Raw genomic sequence first — 18271 nt, forward strand, 5'->3', positions numbered from 1 at the left:
AATGATGAAGTTGAAACGAAACGCTTTGATCTTATTGAAACAAGATGTCTTGATTTTCTGGAGTCAAATTTAATTTACATTGATACTTTGCGCAAAAGTTTCATTGAACCAGTATCACCCAAGGGAAAATCATTCTGCTAGAAATGTTTTGACAAGTTCTGCCCTCCAATAATAATGGTGATTTTATCTCTAGGGTACCAGCACACCAACCAAGGCACCCAGGGAGCTGCCCAAACAATTAAAGCAATCAGGGCAAGAAAGAAAAACAAACATTTAATATTCATAGAATCAGATTTTTCAAGCCAGAAGGGATCATCATGATCATCTAGCCTGAGCTCTTGTATAAACACAGCTCAAAGAATTGCACCCACTACTAAAACACGAGTAAGATTAAAATTCAACTCTAACAAAGATCCTGCCGTGATGGGCATGGTATAACTTATGAATAGAAGAGATGATGCGTTTTCAGACTGTTGCTAATAGTGGGAAGAGGCTGACAGGGACAGCTACCTACGGAGAGCAGGTTCCAAACCCTAGAGGCTGGGACGGTGAACAATTGATCAATCACCAATTTACAGTACGTTGGTGGAACCATGTAAAACTGGCGAGATTGTGTGAATTCCAGCTATTCCTTCATCCAGTTAGGAAAGGACATGGGGGTTTTCTTTTCTGCAGCAGGCCGTTGGCCTAGTTAGTCCCCTCTCACTTTCAATGGGAGTTGAATAAATAACTATGCGCAGGCACACGTTATTAGAGATTAAAATGCCATAGTGATGGAGGTAGTGTAATCTAGTGGATAGGGTATTAGATTGGGACTCAGGAGTACTGGGCTCCCTTCCTGGCTCTGCCACTAGCCTCCTTGGGCAAGTCATTTCCCCTCCTTGTACCGCAGTTTCCCCATCTGTAAAATAGAGATAACAATACGGACTCCTTTGTAAAGCACTTTGAGAACTATGGATGAGAAGCCCAGACTAAGAGGTAGGTGTTACTCTTAGTTATTCCACCCCCTAAATTAACAGCACCCAAACAAGCACCCTTTGATCTGACCTGTATCTTTTTACCATGCAGCAGGCATACGTGAACCATCCTAGATCCTTTGTTCATAGCCACCTTTACTTCCCATGGGGTTGTGTGTCAGTTTTTCAATTCAGTGCACGATCTGATTGCAGAAGTCGTGCTAATTGTCTGAATGTGATTAGGCGGAGACTTTCGTCAAATATCCATGTGATGTTCCACAGTACTATCTGAGCAAGCGCCAGTGAAAAGAAAACACTTCCCAAACATGATTCAGTGGATAACTTCCCTCCTGCCATTCCCTGTCTGGCTGAGCTCACACCTCAATTTATAGGCATCACCTGACCCGTCCCAGCTGGGTTTTAATAATCAAACAGAGCCGGTGGGTCCCAGACCCCTTGGCCCTTAAAGGGGCAGACCGCCCTGTTACACGTACACACACTGATCCAAGAACCTTACACATATCCCAGTTCTGCAAGCTGCTCCATGCAAGTCAGTGGGAATGTCAATGACAGTTCCTGAAGAACTTAACATCTAAAAGACGAGATGGGTAACATTTTCATGAATGCCTATATGCCTTAGGAGCCTAAGTATCATTTTCAAAAGCACCTAAGTCACTTAGGCTCTTTTGAAAAATTTGCCTGACAAACAGTAGGAGGAGAAACTGAGGCAGAGCACAGTGAAGTGACTTGCTCATGGTCACACAGCAGGTTAGTAGCAGAATTAGAACCCCAGTTTCCTGATTCCCAGTCCAGTGCCCCTCTTCACTAACCACATGACCCCTCTAATTATTAGGGTTAGTGATTCATTAACAATGTGATTTTCTTCATGAACTGGTCGGGATTCCTTGCGGAATGACAGTTTTATTATCCACTGCTACTTTTACAGCAGGGCAATCTTCTGGTTTCCTTTGCTACTGCTATCATACAGAAAAAATATTGCATATTCTCATGGGGGTGAGGGGAATGAAAAGGGACCTTACAGACATGTGCCATTACACACCAGTTTAAAACAAACGAGTCAGGGAATAGGTTTGCCTGTTCTAAACATGCTGTATTTTATTAGGATTCTTGCCGGTAACAGCCTCTTGACAGTCCTTCAAGTGAAAGCTACCACACAGAAATGCCTTGTGACGCGTGACAGTAAAGTAAGCATACAGGACAGGAGAGAAGAGATGCTAAATACAAATGGGATACTACACCTGGGGATACAAGAAGCAAACCAAAATTTTAACCAAATGGAACAACAGCTGGGACAAATATCATTCAAACACTGTGAGCATAGAGCTTATACTGTATAGCCAGGGCTAGGTCATTGCAAACTCTTACACTATTTCACTTTGGGCAATGCAGGTCAATCCCTTAGCTTCTGGATCCACAGGTTCCGGAACTAGGAGATTATCCATTTGTACTCAACTCTAAGAATCCAATTTAAAAATTCATTTGCCATGACTTAATTAATTCCGAATGGGCTCTGTGGTGTAAATATTCATCCCTTCATTCAGCTGATGGCTTGCTTTCCCTCTCATTATCCGTTTGCCAGGCTTTCTTCCGCTGTCACATCAGCACAAGATCTGAGTCCGCCTCCTGCCTTACTAACTATGTAGCATCCTAATGCGCATGTCAGGCAACTCCCATGATACCTATTCATATGGGGGATACATCATGGAAACTGCCAGGACCTCCACTGAAGAGAGATTAGAGACCTCACTGGGGAGAGATTAGAGACAATGATCCAAGGACAATATAAGATGAGGAGGCTAGATTGGGGAAGTCATGCAGAGGGGCTGTAGCCGCTTCTATCTGCAGCCCACATGCCTCCCGGATGACAAGGTATGTCCACTGACGGAGACAGGTTCAATGCCCACTGACCAAGATTTTCAGAAGCGACCAGGCATTTAGGGATGCCTCACTTGAGACAAATGAAAGGGCCTGATTTTCAGAGGTTGACTACTCAGCACTGTGGCACAATCAGGCTTCTTTAGGGTGTTTCAAGTTGGATACCCCAAATCTAGTCACTTTTATAGGCCTTGGCTATGCTATGTTTCTCACCTCTCTGATGATACTGCCAGCTCTCACCAAGTTGTTGTGGTGGCAGCCAGTGTGCTGCAGACACGTCCACTAGGAGCCAGCCTGACACAATGAACTCATTTCACAAGGATCAGCAGACAGTCCTCTCAGTCTAAAGACTGCTAAGAGCTACTAGCATGGACCAGAATCGAACCAGTGACCTACAGCTGAAGAGCGCCACAGCCCATTACAAATCGCCACAGCTAGCCCATCCCTTAGTCATTCCGTTTCTAAGTCAGTTAATAAACAGATCCAAATGTGACTGACATTTCTGCCTGAGCTCAGGTGGTGTCCATTCTAATAATTATTTTGGTGTCTGGGTTCTTTTTTTCATATGAAGGCAAAAGGGAAAAAGTATTAGTGTGGTATGAAAAATCAATTCCTGTTTAATGAAACACTCCTTCATGTTGGGAAAGTCCGAAGCTAGAGAGAAATAAATTAAATGTTCATAACCACCAAACATAACAGACTATGAATTGCCTGATAAACAAGCATTGATTCTGGGTGGGTTGGGTTTTTTTTTGTAAATTGAGAATATATATGCTCATAGTCTGAGACTAGAAAATGACTCTTTCCCAGCTGCCCAGAGGTCATGCTCAGTAGAGCATACAATGCCCCAGTAGTTCTGGATCTTAGCAACAGCAGCACGACAAGCCACATTCATTCCACTGTGTTCTACCTGGTCGTTGGCTGGGCGATCTGCGTACAGAGAGGTAAACAATATATTTCACAATGGTGCAGCAAACTACTGCTATCAATATTTTGCGCTTCCATAGCACTTTTCAACCAAGGATCTCACAGCCCTTCACAAAGGTTAGTGATTTCAGCCTTGCATCATCCCTGGGTCACTTTTGTTCTTTTCTTTTTAATACAAATAGATGACCAGAAAGCATCCTCCAGCTCCAGAATGCGCAGCAGCCCAGGAGACAACTGATTCTAGGGAAAAGATGCTGGTAAAATAAAACGTCACTGCCTATTTCCCAGGCAAGCCGTCCTGCATTCATCCTGAGAAAGGAGGAGCTGTGGTGGATGAAACCAAGAGATATTTGGGTTTGTACTTGAACTACAGCTCTTTGAAAACCCTGTCCCAGCATTCACTCACTGCCATCTCACAGACCAGACAAGCATGCCGCAGGAGCTGATCTTTCTCCTTGCAAGTTATAGCGTCTGTAGCAGAAGTCCCATCCACGTGAGGCACTTACTCTCTGCTCTGCGGGGTTCATACAGTGCAGCAATAGGCTGTACAGGTGCTGCCCGTGGCGTGTGATGTCTATAATGCACTGCAGGCTCTGAGAACTCACTCCAGCTTGCGGGCATCTGCCTCATCTTTCTATTTGGTACTTCAGAGCAGCTGGCTTACGCATCGGCACGTCCCTTGGAAAGTGCCCCAATGTGGCCGCAGCAAAATCAGGAGCTGGTCAACGCTTGCTCAAAACTCAGCCAACGAAGCCAGGATGAGAAAACAAGGAAGACTCAGGAGAGCAAGTAGCCTAGTAATGGACTGTGCTGCTGGGCTTGTAGCGGTTTCCTTCGATTGTGCCTCTGGCCCAGCAAAGAGAGGAGATTTTGAATTAAGTGCATTAAAGGAGACCAGCACGTTTAGAGAGAAAAGAAGAGAAGCAACAGCTGCGATTGATGGAGACATGAGCCGGGGGGGGGGGGGGAGGAGGGGCAGGTGTGTGAGAGAAACAGTGAGGGTGGGGCTTATACCTGGCAGATTCCTCCTTTGGGCAGATCATCACAAGCCAAGCCTTATTTACTTCTAGTGCCTGCTTCTCTTTCTTTTACTGCTGCACCAAACTGCTACAGAACCTGCCGGGCCAGCCCTGCTCCAGGTTCCAGTCTCTCTCACACCAGTTCTATTTCCCATTGGATGGCATCGATTCCTTCCTCCCCCATTATGTCCTGCTTTCTTGGCAATTCTATGACATTTTAGATTGCCCCCTGTTCCTGGCACAGCCTCTTCATGCAATGAGCTGCCTCCCTCTCCTCCTTTCACACCTCTCCCAGAAAGTCATTTCTCTCAGCTGGCTTTCCACCCCCATCTCTGCTTGGTGCATGCAAATCACCAATTATATGCCTAAATGGCCATCTGCACATGCAACCGGGTGAGTCTGTGCAGGCCATGCACCCTGGTGTGTGCACTCAATTGCATGCAAAGAATTCTGAACCAAGGGGCTCCAAAAGTCCCAGACTACCACTGGCTAGCAGCAACTGGGGCAGATACCGTTAGAGGTGAAAGGTCACGGTGATACCCTGAAGACAAGAATCCTATTTCATTTTGAATTTTAAGAGTGAACACCCCGTTCCCCCAGCTCTCCCCCCTAAATAACATGCTCCCAAATCCTGGCAAACCTGTCTCTTTTCACACATTTAGCATGGATTAGACTGGCTGTTCCTCATGGCTTAGCCCTTGCCCCTGTGCAGAGCACCACGGAGCAGCGTGAAGACTTGGGGCTTTGATCATCTCCACCAGTTCAATCATCTCTCAGAAAAAGAAGCCCACAAGTGCCACCTTTTTCAGCTCCTGTTTGAGCAGAAAGTGATCAGAGCCTAACCCAGCCCTTCCTAAGATGTTTGTTTAGTTGGTGTTGGTCCTGCTTTGAGCAGAGGATTGGACTAGATGACCTCCTGAGGTCTCTTCCAACCCTAATATTCTATGATTAGGCACAAACTCTGGTTACCCAGGGGGGCTCTTTGCGTTTTTCTCACTGTGACGTGTCCCCTGCTTTACTATTGATGTCATAGCTCTGGCTTAGAGGCATCCTGATTGCAAGGCTTTGATGATGCAGAACCTGAGACTTCTCCTTATGTAAAGATCGGGTAAGTTCAGCATAGGGGTGACATTTCAGCTACTGTGGGATAAAGCCTGGTAAATTTATAGATTTGGGCTTTGACAGCTTTTCTTTGCTGTCAGGTGCTCTATATTTAAAGAGGAAGAAGCAACAGATAGTGTGTTTCTGGGTGATTATTGCTCTCCTTGGGTGTCCCCCTGGAACAGGAAGCCGCAGCTGAGCAGAATCATAGAAATGCAGGGCTGGAAGGGACCTCAAGAGGCCATCAAGTCCAGCCCCCTGTGCTGAGGCAGGACCAAGCAAACTTGACCATCCCTGTCTGGTGTTTGTACGACCTGTTCTTAAAAACCTCCAGTGATGTGGATTCCACAACCCTATTCCAGATCTTAACTACCCTTGTAGTTAGAAAGTTTTTCCTAATATGTAACCTAAATCTCTCTTGCTGCAGATGAAGCAAGTCCTACCTTCAGTGGACATGGAGAACTTTTTTAGTGTATTTAAAATTGAATTTAAAAAATAAACTTTTAATTAGCCCAAAAGTGCAACATTCCCTCAGAATTGCACCACCTGGGATAGCTGTCTGCTAATAGGAGGTGGAGATTATGTATTTAGAGGACAAAAATCAGGGCCACACATCATTTATTAAGTTTTAACACTATGGTTTTGTCATCACTGACAGTCAGAGGGAGGCAAGGTCAGAGCTGAGCAGGGAGACCAGGAGGCAGCATGCCTGGATTTGATTCCCACCTGTGCCACTTTGGTCAAGTCAATTCCCTGTTCATGACTCAGTCTCCCCATCTGTTTAATAGGGATAATAATGCCTACTTCACAGGAGTGTTTAAGGATTAATTAATGGATACTTCTGAAGTGTCATGAGTTCCTCAAATACAAGATGCTGTCAAAGTGCACAGCATTATAACCCATATCGGGGATTTCAGAGTCCTCTTGTAAGAACTAGGCATAAAAATTTACCCTAATTGTGAGCTCAACTGTGGAAAAGTGAATAAAAGTTTACAAAATGTTCCCAATAACACATCACAATAAATGTTGAAGGAAGAAGGTGCAAAAGGGAGACAGAAAAACAGAATTAGTCCAAACAAAAAGGCCTACAGATATAACGGAAGGACTGTGTGAAAATCATGCCTAGGAAACAAAAGGAAGAACATTCTGCTTAGAGCAGATGATCACAATGATCTCCTCTAGCCTTGGGATCTATGAAGAGAAGCATGGGGTTGAAAATCAATGAACCAAAACTGGTGCATTGAAAATTAGACCTCCTAGGTCGGCCAAATAATGAGAGGATGGACTATTCCACCCATCACCTCTCTTTCAGTAGGGGCACACAGACAGACTGTGAGATTTCTGGAGGAGGAGGAGGAAGGCTGTCAAGCCTCCCCATCACTTCAGGGACTTTGCCCTTTGCCTTTGGACCCCGGAAATCATTGCACTATCATGAAGCCCAGACCTCAGCAGGGACACTTGGCCTTCACCACCGGACCAGCGAAGACTCCAGCCACAGACACAAGAGATCCTGCTCTGTCTCCCCTTCCCTTGTGTGTTCCTTTTTGCCCCACTATTTTTCCTCCTGTCCTGTGTCTCTCTCTCTCTTTGTTTTGGCTTACCACATAGCACCAGCGTAATAAGACGAGACAGTCCATGCAGCTCTGCTCAGCTTGAGAGACCAGCCCAGCCAGATGATGTCCCAGACCCCAGACCGAGAGATGAGCCAGAACCCAGAGCAACTGCTGTCACAGCTGACCTGCCAACCCAGAACCTCAAGAATATCAACAAAAACCGTATTTCCCCATCTTTACTATCCTGTCTCTTCTCCCCTCACACTTTTCTGTTTGTCAAAAGCAGAAAAAGTGACCATCTGTCAGGGCTGGATGGTGGGTAGCCAGACCTAGTAGTCAGAACCAGAGGCTGTAAGACAGGAGTCAATAGTCGTCTGGGTCAGGATACCAGGAAGTCAGAAGCAGCAGACAAACTGGAGGTCAGAACCACCAAGGGGGAACCAGAGACAGGTGACAAACTGGAGGTTGGGAACCACGGGTCGAGGCCAGGACATCAAGTCAAGGACACGCACAGTTCACAGCATGGTGGAGCCCAGTTCCGTTTCCCGTGCCTGCTGCTGGATTAAGTAGGGCCAGTGGGCCAATCAGCCACTCTGGGACTCTGCCAATCAAACCTTGGGGCAGAGCCTTCCATTGTGGCTGGGTTTCATGTATCTGAGGTATGCTAGTCTCAGCAGCCTGCTTGGTGGTGTGTTGGAGTGGGGCTGCTCTCAGCAGCCTTATGGGCCTGGGTTTGAGACTCATGGGTCATGACATCATCCTTCACATCTCAGAGCTAAGCAACAAAACTAGCCCCTTTCTCTCACCCCCCAACCTCTCTCAAGGTTGTCCAATAAAAGACTAACTTTTTAAAAAAAGAACGTTGATAGGTTTTGGTTAAGTTTGTTTTCTATAATCATTCCAGTTCAGTTTTAAAGGGCTTTAAAACTTGCTTTAGCTCCTTTTCTTTCATGTATCCAAACCCAAACATCTCCAAACTTTAGCACTGTGTTTGCCATGGTACTAAGCAGGCTAAGGTCTGTGCATACCAGACCTCAAACCTTGTTTCACCCTGCTTAATGCTAGACAGTAACAGAGCCGTGTTAACACCTTTAACTCTTTGGGCCCAAATAGTCCCTCTAAGTTAGTACAAGTCCTTTCATCGCTGACAACTAACTTGCTGTGCAGCATTGGTGCAAAGTGCAATAGAAATGTAACACATTATGGGAAGAGTGCAACAATAGCAGTTCCTTATGGAAACTCCCTACATGAGTTGTCCTTCGATAAGGTATAACTGGAAATAATAAAATGATATTAAACACGGGAACATTTAGGCCAAAAATCAGGGGGGAATATCCTTCAGGAAATTGGCAGCAGATGATACACACTGTTCCTTTCCCTAATTTCTATCAGTTATGATGAACCCTTATTATCCTCTCTTGTGCCATATTGACATTTAAATTAACTTTGGCTAGCACCAACAGAGGGCACTGTTACCCCACAGACCAACCCCCAGAAGTCTTAAGTAAGATTGTGCATTGCAGTTCCCCTGCCTGATTCAGCACAAACTATCCCGTGGGAAGCAGGGCTCCAGGTAATATTGTTTTTTAAATCGTCTCAACAGACAAAATCAGAAATAAATCCCAAATTTATTTCATTCCCAGCTTGATCCCATTACACTTTTTGAGTGTCTTGGTAACTATGCGAGGCTACATTTTCCTGCTGAAAGCTTGTTGAGTATAAGGTGAGTTGAGTGTCTTATTCTGCTAGAGATTTACCCTGTGGGCTAGATCTTGGAAGGATGCATATGTGTGGACTTACAATTGTATGCAGCACCTATCCCCTTATTCTGAAACCTCTAACTGCTTGAGTTTGGCTGCACAGAGAACCAGAGAATAAATCACAGAGAGACATGATTTACCGGCATCACCTTCAAATCTTGTTTCCACATTTTATAATTGATGTCTTTGCTTTTCCATCATCACAAACTATATCAGAAGTCTCTTTCTGGGGAGTCCAAAGGCCCCTCCGTGAGGCAGCCTCGCACAACTCTACAGGCCTGTTTATTCTGCCTCACCATTTCTTCTTTCATGAGCATTTCTTCATTATACTCAATCATCATGGTAAAGGCAAGCAAGTGAATTTTGTCCCTGGGCTGGTAAATTTCAATGCCAGTTTGTAAATTTGTAAGACTTGAGTGTTGGACATAAATACTGTATAATCATTTTTGTGTGGCCATAGCTTCTCACATGCTCAGGTAACCTCCAAATATAAAACACAACCCCATTGAACATAAGCCAGAACACTGGAAAGGAGCGGAAGAAGGAGAAAAAGTCTAACCCAGTTGTCAGGAGATGGGAGTTTTATACCACCATCATTAGACCATTTCAAGACACAAACCCAATGACTGCTTTTTTATGGCCTCCTTTGCGGACGCATCACAAAACCTCATAATGAATTTGAAATGGACATGTGCCAGACAGGTCAAGTCAACTGAATGGTTGACTTAGGTCCACTGCCTCTCTACATTCCCCACTCTAACCCGATGCTAGTGACGCATAGTAGCAGGATGCTTTGGTACATGCCATAAAGGTCGCCAAACAGAGTCAGAGCCTCTTGTGTAGCTTCATAATTTACACGAGCTAAGGGTCTGGCCATGAGAGTCTGGTAGAATGTCAGAGGCAGAAAGCTCCACTGATTCATCCCAAAGAGAATTTCTTTCTCTGGAACAGACATCAAGAGAACCCCAGTCATTCATCTTAACTGCAAAGAGGTAAGGTAATTTCTTAAGCAGAGAAGTCTCAAATGATTCTGGGCTCTTATATTGGGTAACCAGAAGAGGTCACTTCTACCCACTGGTTTTCACACGATCACTAAGAACTCATTAATAGCAACACCTTGGGGTCCCATTCTTAGAATCTCTCCAAGAGTTTTTCATGCTGAAATTAACAGCTGAATGCTAGTTATTTAGATCACCCCTCAAAATAAGATCCCCATTGGATAATGCTGAAAAAAATAAAGCAGTTTTCCACCCAAGGTCACCATTTCAACACCAGTCAACTTCAGTAGCTGAGTCAAGGTGCATTATTATTGAATGGGCTTCCTCCAGAGAGTTCGTGGTTATACTAATACGTGTGAACTCAAAGTTTACATCCGGCTTGGGGCTTTTCAGCTTGGAGCTCATTAATAGGGAGTTCTCTACAAGCCGCGAGCTCGAGTTTCTGGAATAGCAGGATCAGCCAGTTTGACTTTGCAGCAACCCCTTACAGCCAAGTCAATGAGCAGGGAAAGTAGCATCCAGCTTTCTTTGGTCATGGTTTGAAGAACAGTCAGCAGGATCCATAGTCTTTGAGGGAGGGAGAGAAGAGGAGGTGGGTTGGGGAGGAAAGAAAAAGAAATCATCCATGGGTCCCAAAAGGCTCACAAGGCTTCCAATCTCTACCAGGGGGAGACAGGTAAGGAGCATCCCATACGTGTAATATCACACCCCCTTGGTGAGTTATCAACAGCAAAGCTTGAACCCGGGACTTCTGGATCTAAACACTGCCTCAGCTAAACGACTCCATTAACAAAGGCCATAGCAGGCTCCTCAACTTCTTGAGGGAGACACAATGTCACACTGAGTGGGTGTGGGTTACACACGGTTTTTAAGGAAGAGAGAGAAAGGAGTGGGGGAAAAGATCATCTGTTGGTCCCAAAAAGGCTCATACATCCTCCTCTCTCAACCAGGAGGAGAATCCACATGGGTCCGAACCTGCTGGAGTCTGACAAAGGGAAGCTGGGAACCCAAAGCATTCAAGACAAACAAGCTCTAACCACTGCAACTTGGCTAAAGAAACCCAGCTACTTCACTGAATCAGAGCTATCAGATGTGGGTTTGCTATTGCAGTTTGCTGTAGGGCTGGGAATCGAGACTGCAACTAGGGCAAGTGTGAAGAATAATTTAAAACCCTGGCTTGATGGGGTCTGGGAGTGTGAAAGAAGACATTTTAACACAGCCACGTTCCACCTCATTGCAAGCCTTATTTAACTCAGCTCTGTCTATGATCGATTCCTCACTGTGACACTGAAATAGAGAAAGATGAATTCCTACCTCCAAGATAAGTTCCTCTTATTCCACTTTGTCACAGCCTGAGCATGCCGCTTCTTCCTGGTCTCTGACTCAGCAAGATCAGGGAGAGAGCAACGAGGTGTCTTCATTAATTCCAGCGTAGCTTCATCTAGATTTCAAAGAACAAAACAAAATAAAAAAGCCTTGAAATACTGTGATGGAAATTGGTCTAACATCTCCGCTTTCAGAGGCTGAAACCAGGTGTTAAAAATATTAATTTCCTTTCCTTCTGACACTGAGGGAATGAGTATTACGGACGCCTTGGTTTCGGGCAATGCAGTGGGCTTATTAGGCAAATGGTGGCAATGCAACAGAGATAACGCTCCCCTTAAAACATGCCTGCAGCCATTTCAGTCTCTCCCTGACCTAGGAGGGAATGATCTTCCATCTCACGGGTACCTGCATTCACTCTCTGTTCACCACAGGGCTGTTGACAGAGCTGTAGGCTTTTAAAACTGTATTGATCCGGACTAACTTTTAACACGCTTGGGAATGTCCAGCAACCAGGGCTGGGTTAGGGAGTGGGAAATATCTCCCTTGCCTAAAGAAACGATATGTGGAAAATAGCACTGATGACTCATCTTCTACAGAATCCTGGGTGCCATTTTCTACCCCACAACCAACCGATCCAGTGCTGTACGTGGCCTGGCAGCAGAGACGAGGGGATGCGTCTCACAGGGGGTTTGCTGATATTAACAAGGTTCTTCACAGTTGATTAGGAACAGCTATGCAGCTGAGGCCACGTCCCACCTACACGCACACACGCACGCTGGAATAGTTGTGTGTGCTGACATTGAATGTTACCAGTTAGGAGCAGATTACATTGCTATAATGCTATGGATATTAACCTCCTCCCCCCCAGAAAACCAACCACCCCGCCTTAAACAGGATAGCAGTAATCATTAACAAGTCCCAAAATAAGGACAAAGTCTCATTTTCCAAAATGACACAACTGCAACAAAATGCTGTTGCAGGGCCGGTTTCTTTTTCCCAAGAATCACCTACAGGGGGAGCCAGGTTGTTCGCAAGGCAGGTAGCAAGCAAGGTACAAGGAGATATCGGGAATGGGAGGCCTCTTGGATTGCATGGGTTAGGCCTGGCCCTAACATTCGCTTTGTACTATTTTAAAAGATGGGAAATAGGAAACTGACAAGAGCCTAGCCGTCCCTGGTGCCAGGTTCACAATGCACGCCCTTTGGCAAATGGCACCAGGGTAGAATGAAGACAGCATATTTCTTCCCAGTATTCTACATTAAAGTGCACCAGAGAACTTTTAGTTCACACCTGCATGGTCTATGTGGACCAGTGAGTGTGCAACACTTCAGTGAACTTTAGAAATCACATCGCCGTAGAGCACACTGCGGCTTTGTGTAGACATGCCCTTTATCTCTTCTTTAATCTGGATTTCCCACCATTCCCCTGGCAAAGCAGGGTAGTATTTGCATACAAATATACCATAGTCGTGTTAGACTGGAAATTGATTTGCAAGATGCTAATATTCTTTTCTTCATGAGTAAGTTTCTTTATTAGGAATGGAATAAAATTGTAAAAGGCCGGCTCCACAACCAGCAGGACTCTGGATGCACCAATTTACAGATCTGGCCTTACACTTTTATTCTAAAAAAAGGGAAATTAAATATTTTTATTTAAAACAAAAATCCTAAAAACACAGACCCCCAATTCACAAGGAAAAGACTGTGAAGTCCATTTTAAACTATGCTTATAATTTCACACACACAAAAACCCCAAACCAAGAAACCCACCTTGCTCCTGGGCCTCTTGGTGTTTCTGATAAGGTGTGAAAGAAAGATAATTACATGTGTTTAATTAAAAATGGAAAGCAAGCATCTCAGTGATGAGCTAATAAGAAAGTGGACAGAGAGCTGTTTAAGTGACATGGGAAGCAGCTGCTCAGAGAAGGGACTTGCCGAGAGCTGCCAAGGCACAGCCTGGACTTGGCAAAGGAGAGCCTGTTAATTAGCAGGTTCTCACTAACTCTCTCCTAAATAAATGGCAGTGAAAGCAAACTGACCTCACCACAATAGATTGCTTCTGGGCGCAAGAACTGCACGCAGGCAGGGAGAGACAAAGAAACTTTAGAAGGGTTATGATGATACTTTCTCCCCCTCCTTTTTAAAATGAAAACAACTGAGACGATTTGTTAGGACCAAGCAAATGGATTCAGAGGAAAAGCAGAACCGACTTTAAAAATCCCAGCCCCGGTCTTGTGTGTGCTTATGTCGACCAAACTTCACCATGGAATCATTTGATGCTCACCTACTGCTAATTCCTTGTGGGGCTGATTGAATCATCTGGACAGGAATGCACTTGACCCAGTCCCAGCATTGCAAGAGTGGGGTTCAGCCAGCCTGGACTTGCAAAGGGTTGGATAACTCCACAGCAGTGCATGAGGCCAACAGGCCAAGAAGAGACTTGCACTTCGGGGGTCTGATCCAACTCCCACTGAACTCAAAGGGAGTCATTTCATTAACTTCAACAGCAGCTGGATCAGCTTCTTAGATTCCCATCCCTGGAGCTCAGGGAAAAGTCTGTCTGAGGGCTCAAGTGTGGTGAACCTTACGGTAAGACTCTGAACTGCTTTGGGTGGGAATAAATTAAGTAAGAAAATAATTGACTTGTTATGTTTTTAACTAGAGCAACTACTTTTTTTGAAGAGGTGGAAGAACACTAGGATAACACAGGAGTGCTCAGTGTCATAGTATCTAAACAACTGTAATCTTTCATAATTCTGTAATTCCTTCCTTCTGAGGCTCTCACCTCACAAACATTAATGAATACAATGTCACAGAAAGAGAAACCAAGGCGCAAAGAGGTTAAGGACTTGCCTCCAGTCACACAGAGAGTCGCCAGGAATAGAATCCCAAACCCTTAAACCCTGTGGTTTAGCCATGACCCCATCCTTCTGGAGCTGCAAATTGCTGTGGCTGAGAGCCTGACAATAGCTCTGGCTTTCTTAGCAGAGACAAAAAGCCAAAAAACCTAGCGGTCTTCAAAAATAATTCAATGTAAACAAGTACAATGAGCAGGAGAAAAAGACAAAAAGAACAGCCATGAGTCAATCTTTTAGAAACAATCTTTCCACCACCCCTCTTTGTCAAAAAGAAGGATAACAATAGAATAGTTCAACATACGGCTCTTGGCAATTAATTAGCTATTTTTTCCTCAATTGGATGATGTAATCAATGATTAAAAAAACCCACCTAACCCAGCAGTTTTGATGCTCTCTCTCCTTTTTTAAGCGCATCAAGAGCTATTCTGAGCACAATAAGACTCCCATGGGCATGTGGGCCTAGTGAAATAATTGCCCGCCTCAGGTTGTTGAAAATGCAAGGAAACACAGTACCTGAGCCATGTAATTACTCCTTATAACTGCAAACTGAGCTGTACGCTGTTGCACACACATTAGATCTTCCTGGGACCGGCACAGTCATCCTTCTGCAGCTCAGAGGTATAGGAGAACGCACCCCCCCCCAAACCTATTAAGAGACATCTCTGCAGCTGATCATCAAAATGAAACAGAAGAAGAAAGTGCTCGTTTCCGACTGACCTAGTATCCCTGTTGCTTCTAGGCCTCCAAACTGTTGCATGGCTGTGATGGCTTTTGCAAGCTCTTCCTGGGTCTGCAGTTGTCCTGTGACAGGGTCTGGAGGAGGCAGGTAGCCAAATTTAGTCAGCCAGTCCTGTAAAGCAAGGAGAAGGGGGAAATAAAAGAAGATAGAATGACAGGGTCTGAAGGTCCTATCAGTTCCGCACGGAGACGTCTTTCCCATTTACATGTCTACACCTGAGCTCCTCATTGAGCTTTGTGGTCCGTATTAACAAATGAATGTGTCAGCATGGATCTGTATACATTACTTAAGGAATGGAATTCAGTGACCTTCATGCATTCCAATGCTGACATTTAATTTTCCCATCCGGCTGCAAGCGATCTTTGATCATCACGGCAACAGCAGCTAAAAGACATGGGCCTATACAGCTATCTTTTAGTCTCCCTTTGGACTGTTGGTTGTTAGCAGAGACTGGTTTGTGGGGAGACTGGCTGAGAATTAAGGGAGCTGAATAACAAAGAGCTAAATAGAACTCACCCGCTTTTCATCCCTACATAGTACTGACTTTGGGGCAAGAGTTAGGTTCCCTGGGGTCCCACCCTTCTCTCTACGGTGTTGGGTAATGTTGGAATTGGCAAGGTAGACCCATTCTTCTACACATCCTCAGGGTAAAACTTCTGCCTGCCTATCCACCCTGCCTTCAGCAACAGGGCCTCAGTTACTCCACTGGGACTTGCTACTGCCTTCCTGTTACTGACTTATTCTATTCTTGGGCCTGAGACATCCCAGAAAACACAGCCTGATAGCCAGGAAACCAGGGCTTTCTTACCACGAGGTCACTTCGGGAACATCTCAAGCCTAGGAGCATGGAGAGGCAGCAGTGGGACCTGGAACGGATAGTTCATCCAAGGAAGGTATCTTGGGGGTTTGGGGAGTGGCAGGCTAGTGCCCCAAACACTGCAGATGGGGAGAAGGCATGGCTCCAATGATTGAAGATGGGCAGAGGGGCCTTCATCTGCTCCCTGAAAATGTCTGGAGGTGTGGAGGTGCTAGGGAGCCACAGGTCGGGTGGAGTCAGCTCAGTGTTTTTTGATTCGATGCACTTCACTTGGGTTTGCATTGTTTTGTTCTGAGTTTCGTGATGAGTTTTGGAACCTCAAATTATTAAAACCATGAGAAGCAAACCAGCCACTGAGGTTCACTGAGACTCAAGCAAACCAAAGCTGGTGGGTTCCACTGAAAAGAGGAGATTAGAGGCTCACGTGGTTTTATATCTCATCATCTGAGTTAGGGCCCAACCCAACTCTCATTAAAGTCAATAGGACTCTTTCCGGTGGCTTCAGTAGGAGTTGGATCAAGTTCCTTAATAGGAACCAGGCGGCAATTTATGAAATTAGCTAAATTTCCAGGCAGCTCTCAGAATAGCTGCAATCACCCCAGACCCCCAGCAGATGAGCCCTAAATTTAAATAGGGGAAACTCAGGGAGATACGAAATTACAACGAGCTTCCAGGGAAACCATCCTGTCATACACACTGAAAGAACTTCTCTTCAACTCTCCTAATCAGCTGACAGGCAACATGAACAAGAATGCCCCCAAAGTGAGATATGAGCAGCATGGTTTATAAACAGAAAGGGGGGTTTAGTTTTCTTCTGAGGCATCAAGAGCCACAGAATGGGAAACTGCTCAACAGATTTAGGCCAAAAATAATTTGACATAAAAATGGCCATTTCCAGGAGATTAATGGACTTTCTGCGTGTGTGTGTGTGTGTGTGTGTGTGTATACACACACACACACACATTTGAACCTAAAAAAAAATTTTTTTAAAAAATATAATACCCCATTGATAATGGCACAGGAAGCCTTTCAAGTCTAGGCTACTTGTTCAACTCTTCCCCTGATCAGAAGTGGTTGGTTCTTTGGTCACCTATGCAAAATGAATTTGGGAGTCTTCGTACATCCCGAGAGCCTGAGCCAAAGTCAATGGAAAGTCCCGCATTGACTCCAATGGGCTTTGCATCAGACTCTTAATGAAGAACTTTCCATTACAGTTATAATTCCCATTATTGGCAAGATCAGTAGAGAGACCAAGAACTGAATAGTCCATGAAAATTGCCTGTCCCTTCTCAGCCACTACCTTTAGCGCAGGGTTAAAGCCCATTGGCAGGGTGGCTGCATGTACTGTTCCTAAATGCTTTAAAAAAACCCCAAATATCTTCCATCTCATTGCCAAGAAATAACTAAAACCAAACCAAGAGCCACCCGTTTAGTGCCACACACCAAGAAGCAATGAATGATCCCTCTACCCCAAGCTTGCACGTAAAAACTCGATTCTCTAAGCTGTGCTGCATTCTTGCTATGAAAATGGCTGGTAATAATGGGGCACAGACTGAGCATTGTATAAATGAGTGGCAGCTATGCTGGCTCTTGCTGAACAAGAAAAAGTCAATCTTTGTTCAGTGGAGGAGAACGAAACCATTCAGAGTTGCCCATGATTTTCATTTGTCCTGATTTTTATTTATTTAAGAGGAAGGGTTTATGCCCACTTCCCACCACCCATGTTTAGCCATCTGTCTGCCAGTGACCTCAGTGTGTATATTTAGAGTCAAGCACATATATTTTTTATAATCTAGAGCAGTATGGCCCATAACAAATCTAACCACCACCTCTCTGCCCTGTGCCTGATCATCTCCAAGGAGGCCTTCCATTTACTCCTATTCTTGTCTCTGGTCAATGCAGAAGGAGCAGCAGAGAAAAACTTTATATTACTGCAAATACATGACTCCTGTGTTCTTTATCAGTATCAAAAGACATATTGATCTACCAAGCCACTAAGGACTGATATTGATTTAGGCTTTTCCTTGGTCAATACACCATTAGCTTATTTTGGTAAGTGTAATGCTGTGAGTCAATATCTGCTTACCACTGATGCTTGACTGCCCAGTTTCCCAACAACCTTCAAGGACAGAGAGTTCTCAAGCCCCTGTTGATGCACTGGGTTAAGTGCGCTTATGCTGCTTTTGCACATTGTTTAAATGCAGCTCCAAGATTCAGTAACCTAACTGCTAGGAACATATTAGCTACCAAAGACCACAGTGAGACAGACTTTTAACTCCTATCCCATTTGCTGGTAAGCGTGGTCTGAAAGCCAGGCTGAAT

The 18271-nt window shown here is 44.8% G+C and overlaps 1 protein-coding gene across 3 annotated transcripts in view; it reads right to left on the reverse strand.

Annotated features, from left to right (window-relative positions):
* Positions 1-18271, reverse strand: part of MMP17 (matrix metallopeptidase 17) — a 117073-nt gene that overhangs the window by 23319 nt on the left and 75483 nt on the right. For 2 of the 3 annotated variants that reach the window (XM_038374000.2, XM_038373999.2), the window contains exons 2-3: positions 15111-15243; positions 11525-11651 (exon numbers count right to left, since the gene is read on the reverse strand). In XM_038374000.2, coding sequence (XP_038229928.1) covers positions 11525-11651; positions 15111-15150 — 167 coding nt within the window. In that variant the 5' untranslated portion in view covers positions 15151-15243. Of the gene's footprint in view, positions 1-11524; positions 11652-15110; positions 15244-15940; positions 16297-18271 lie in introns of those variants that run through there. The other variant, XM_043498164.1, reaches the window with a different exon arrangement.

Source organism: Dermochelys coriacea, chromosome 15, assembly GCF_009764565.3.
Source record: "Dermochelys coriacea isolate rDerCor1 chromosome 15, rDerCor1.pri.v4, whole genome shotgun sequence".
Lineage (NCBI taxonomy): Eukaryota > Metazoa > Chordata > Testudines > Dermochelyidae > Dermochelys > Dermochelys coriacea.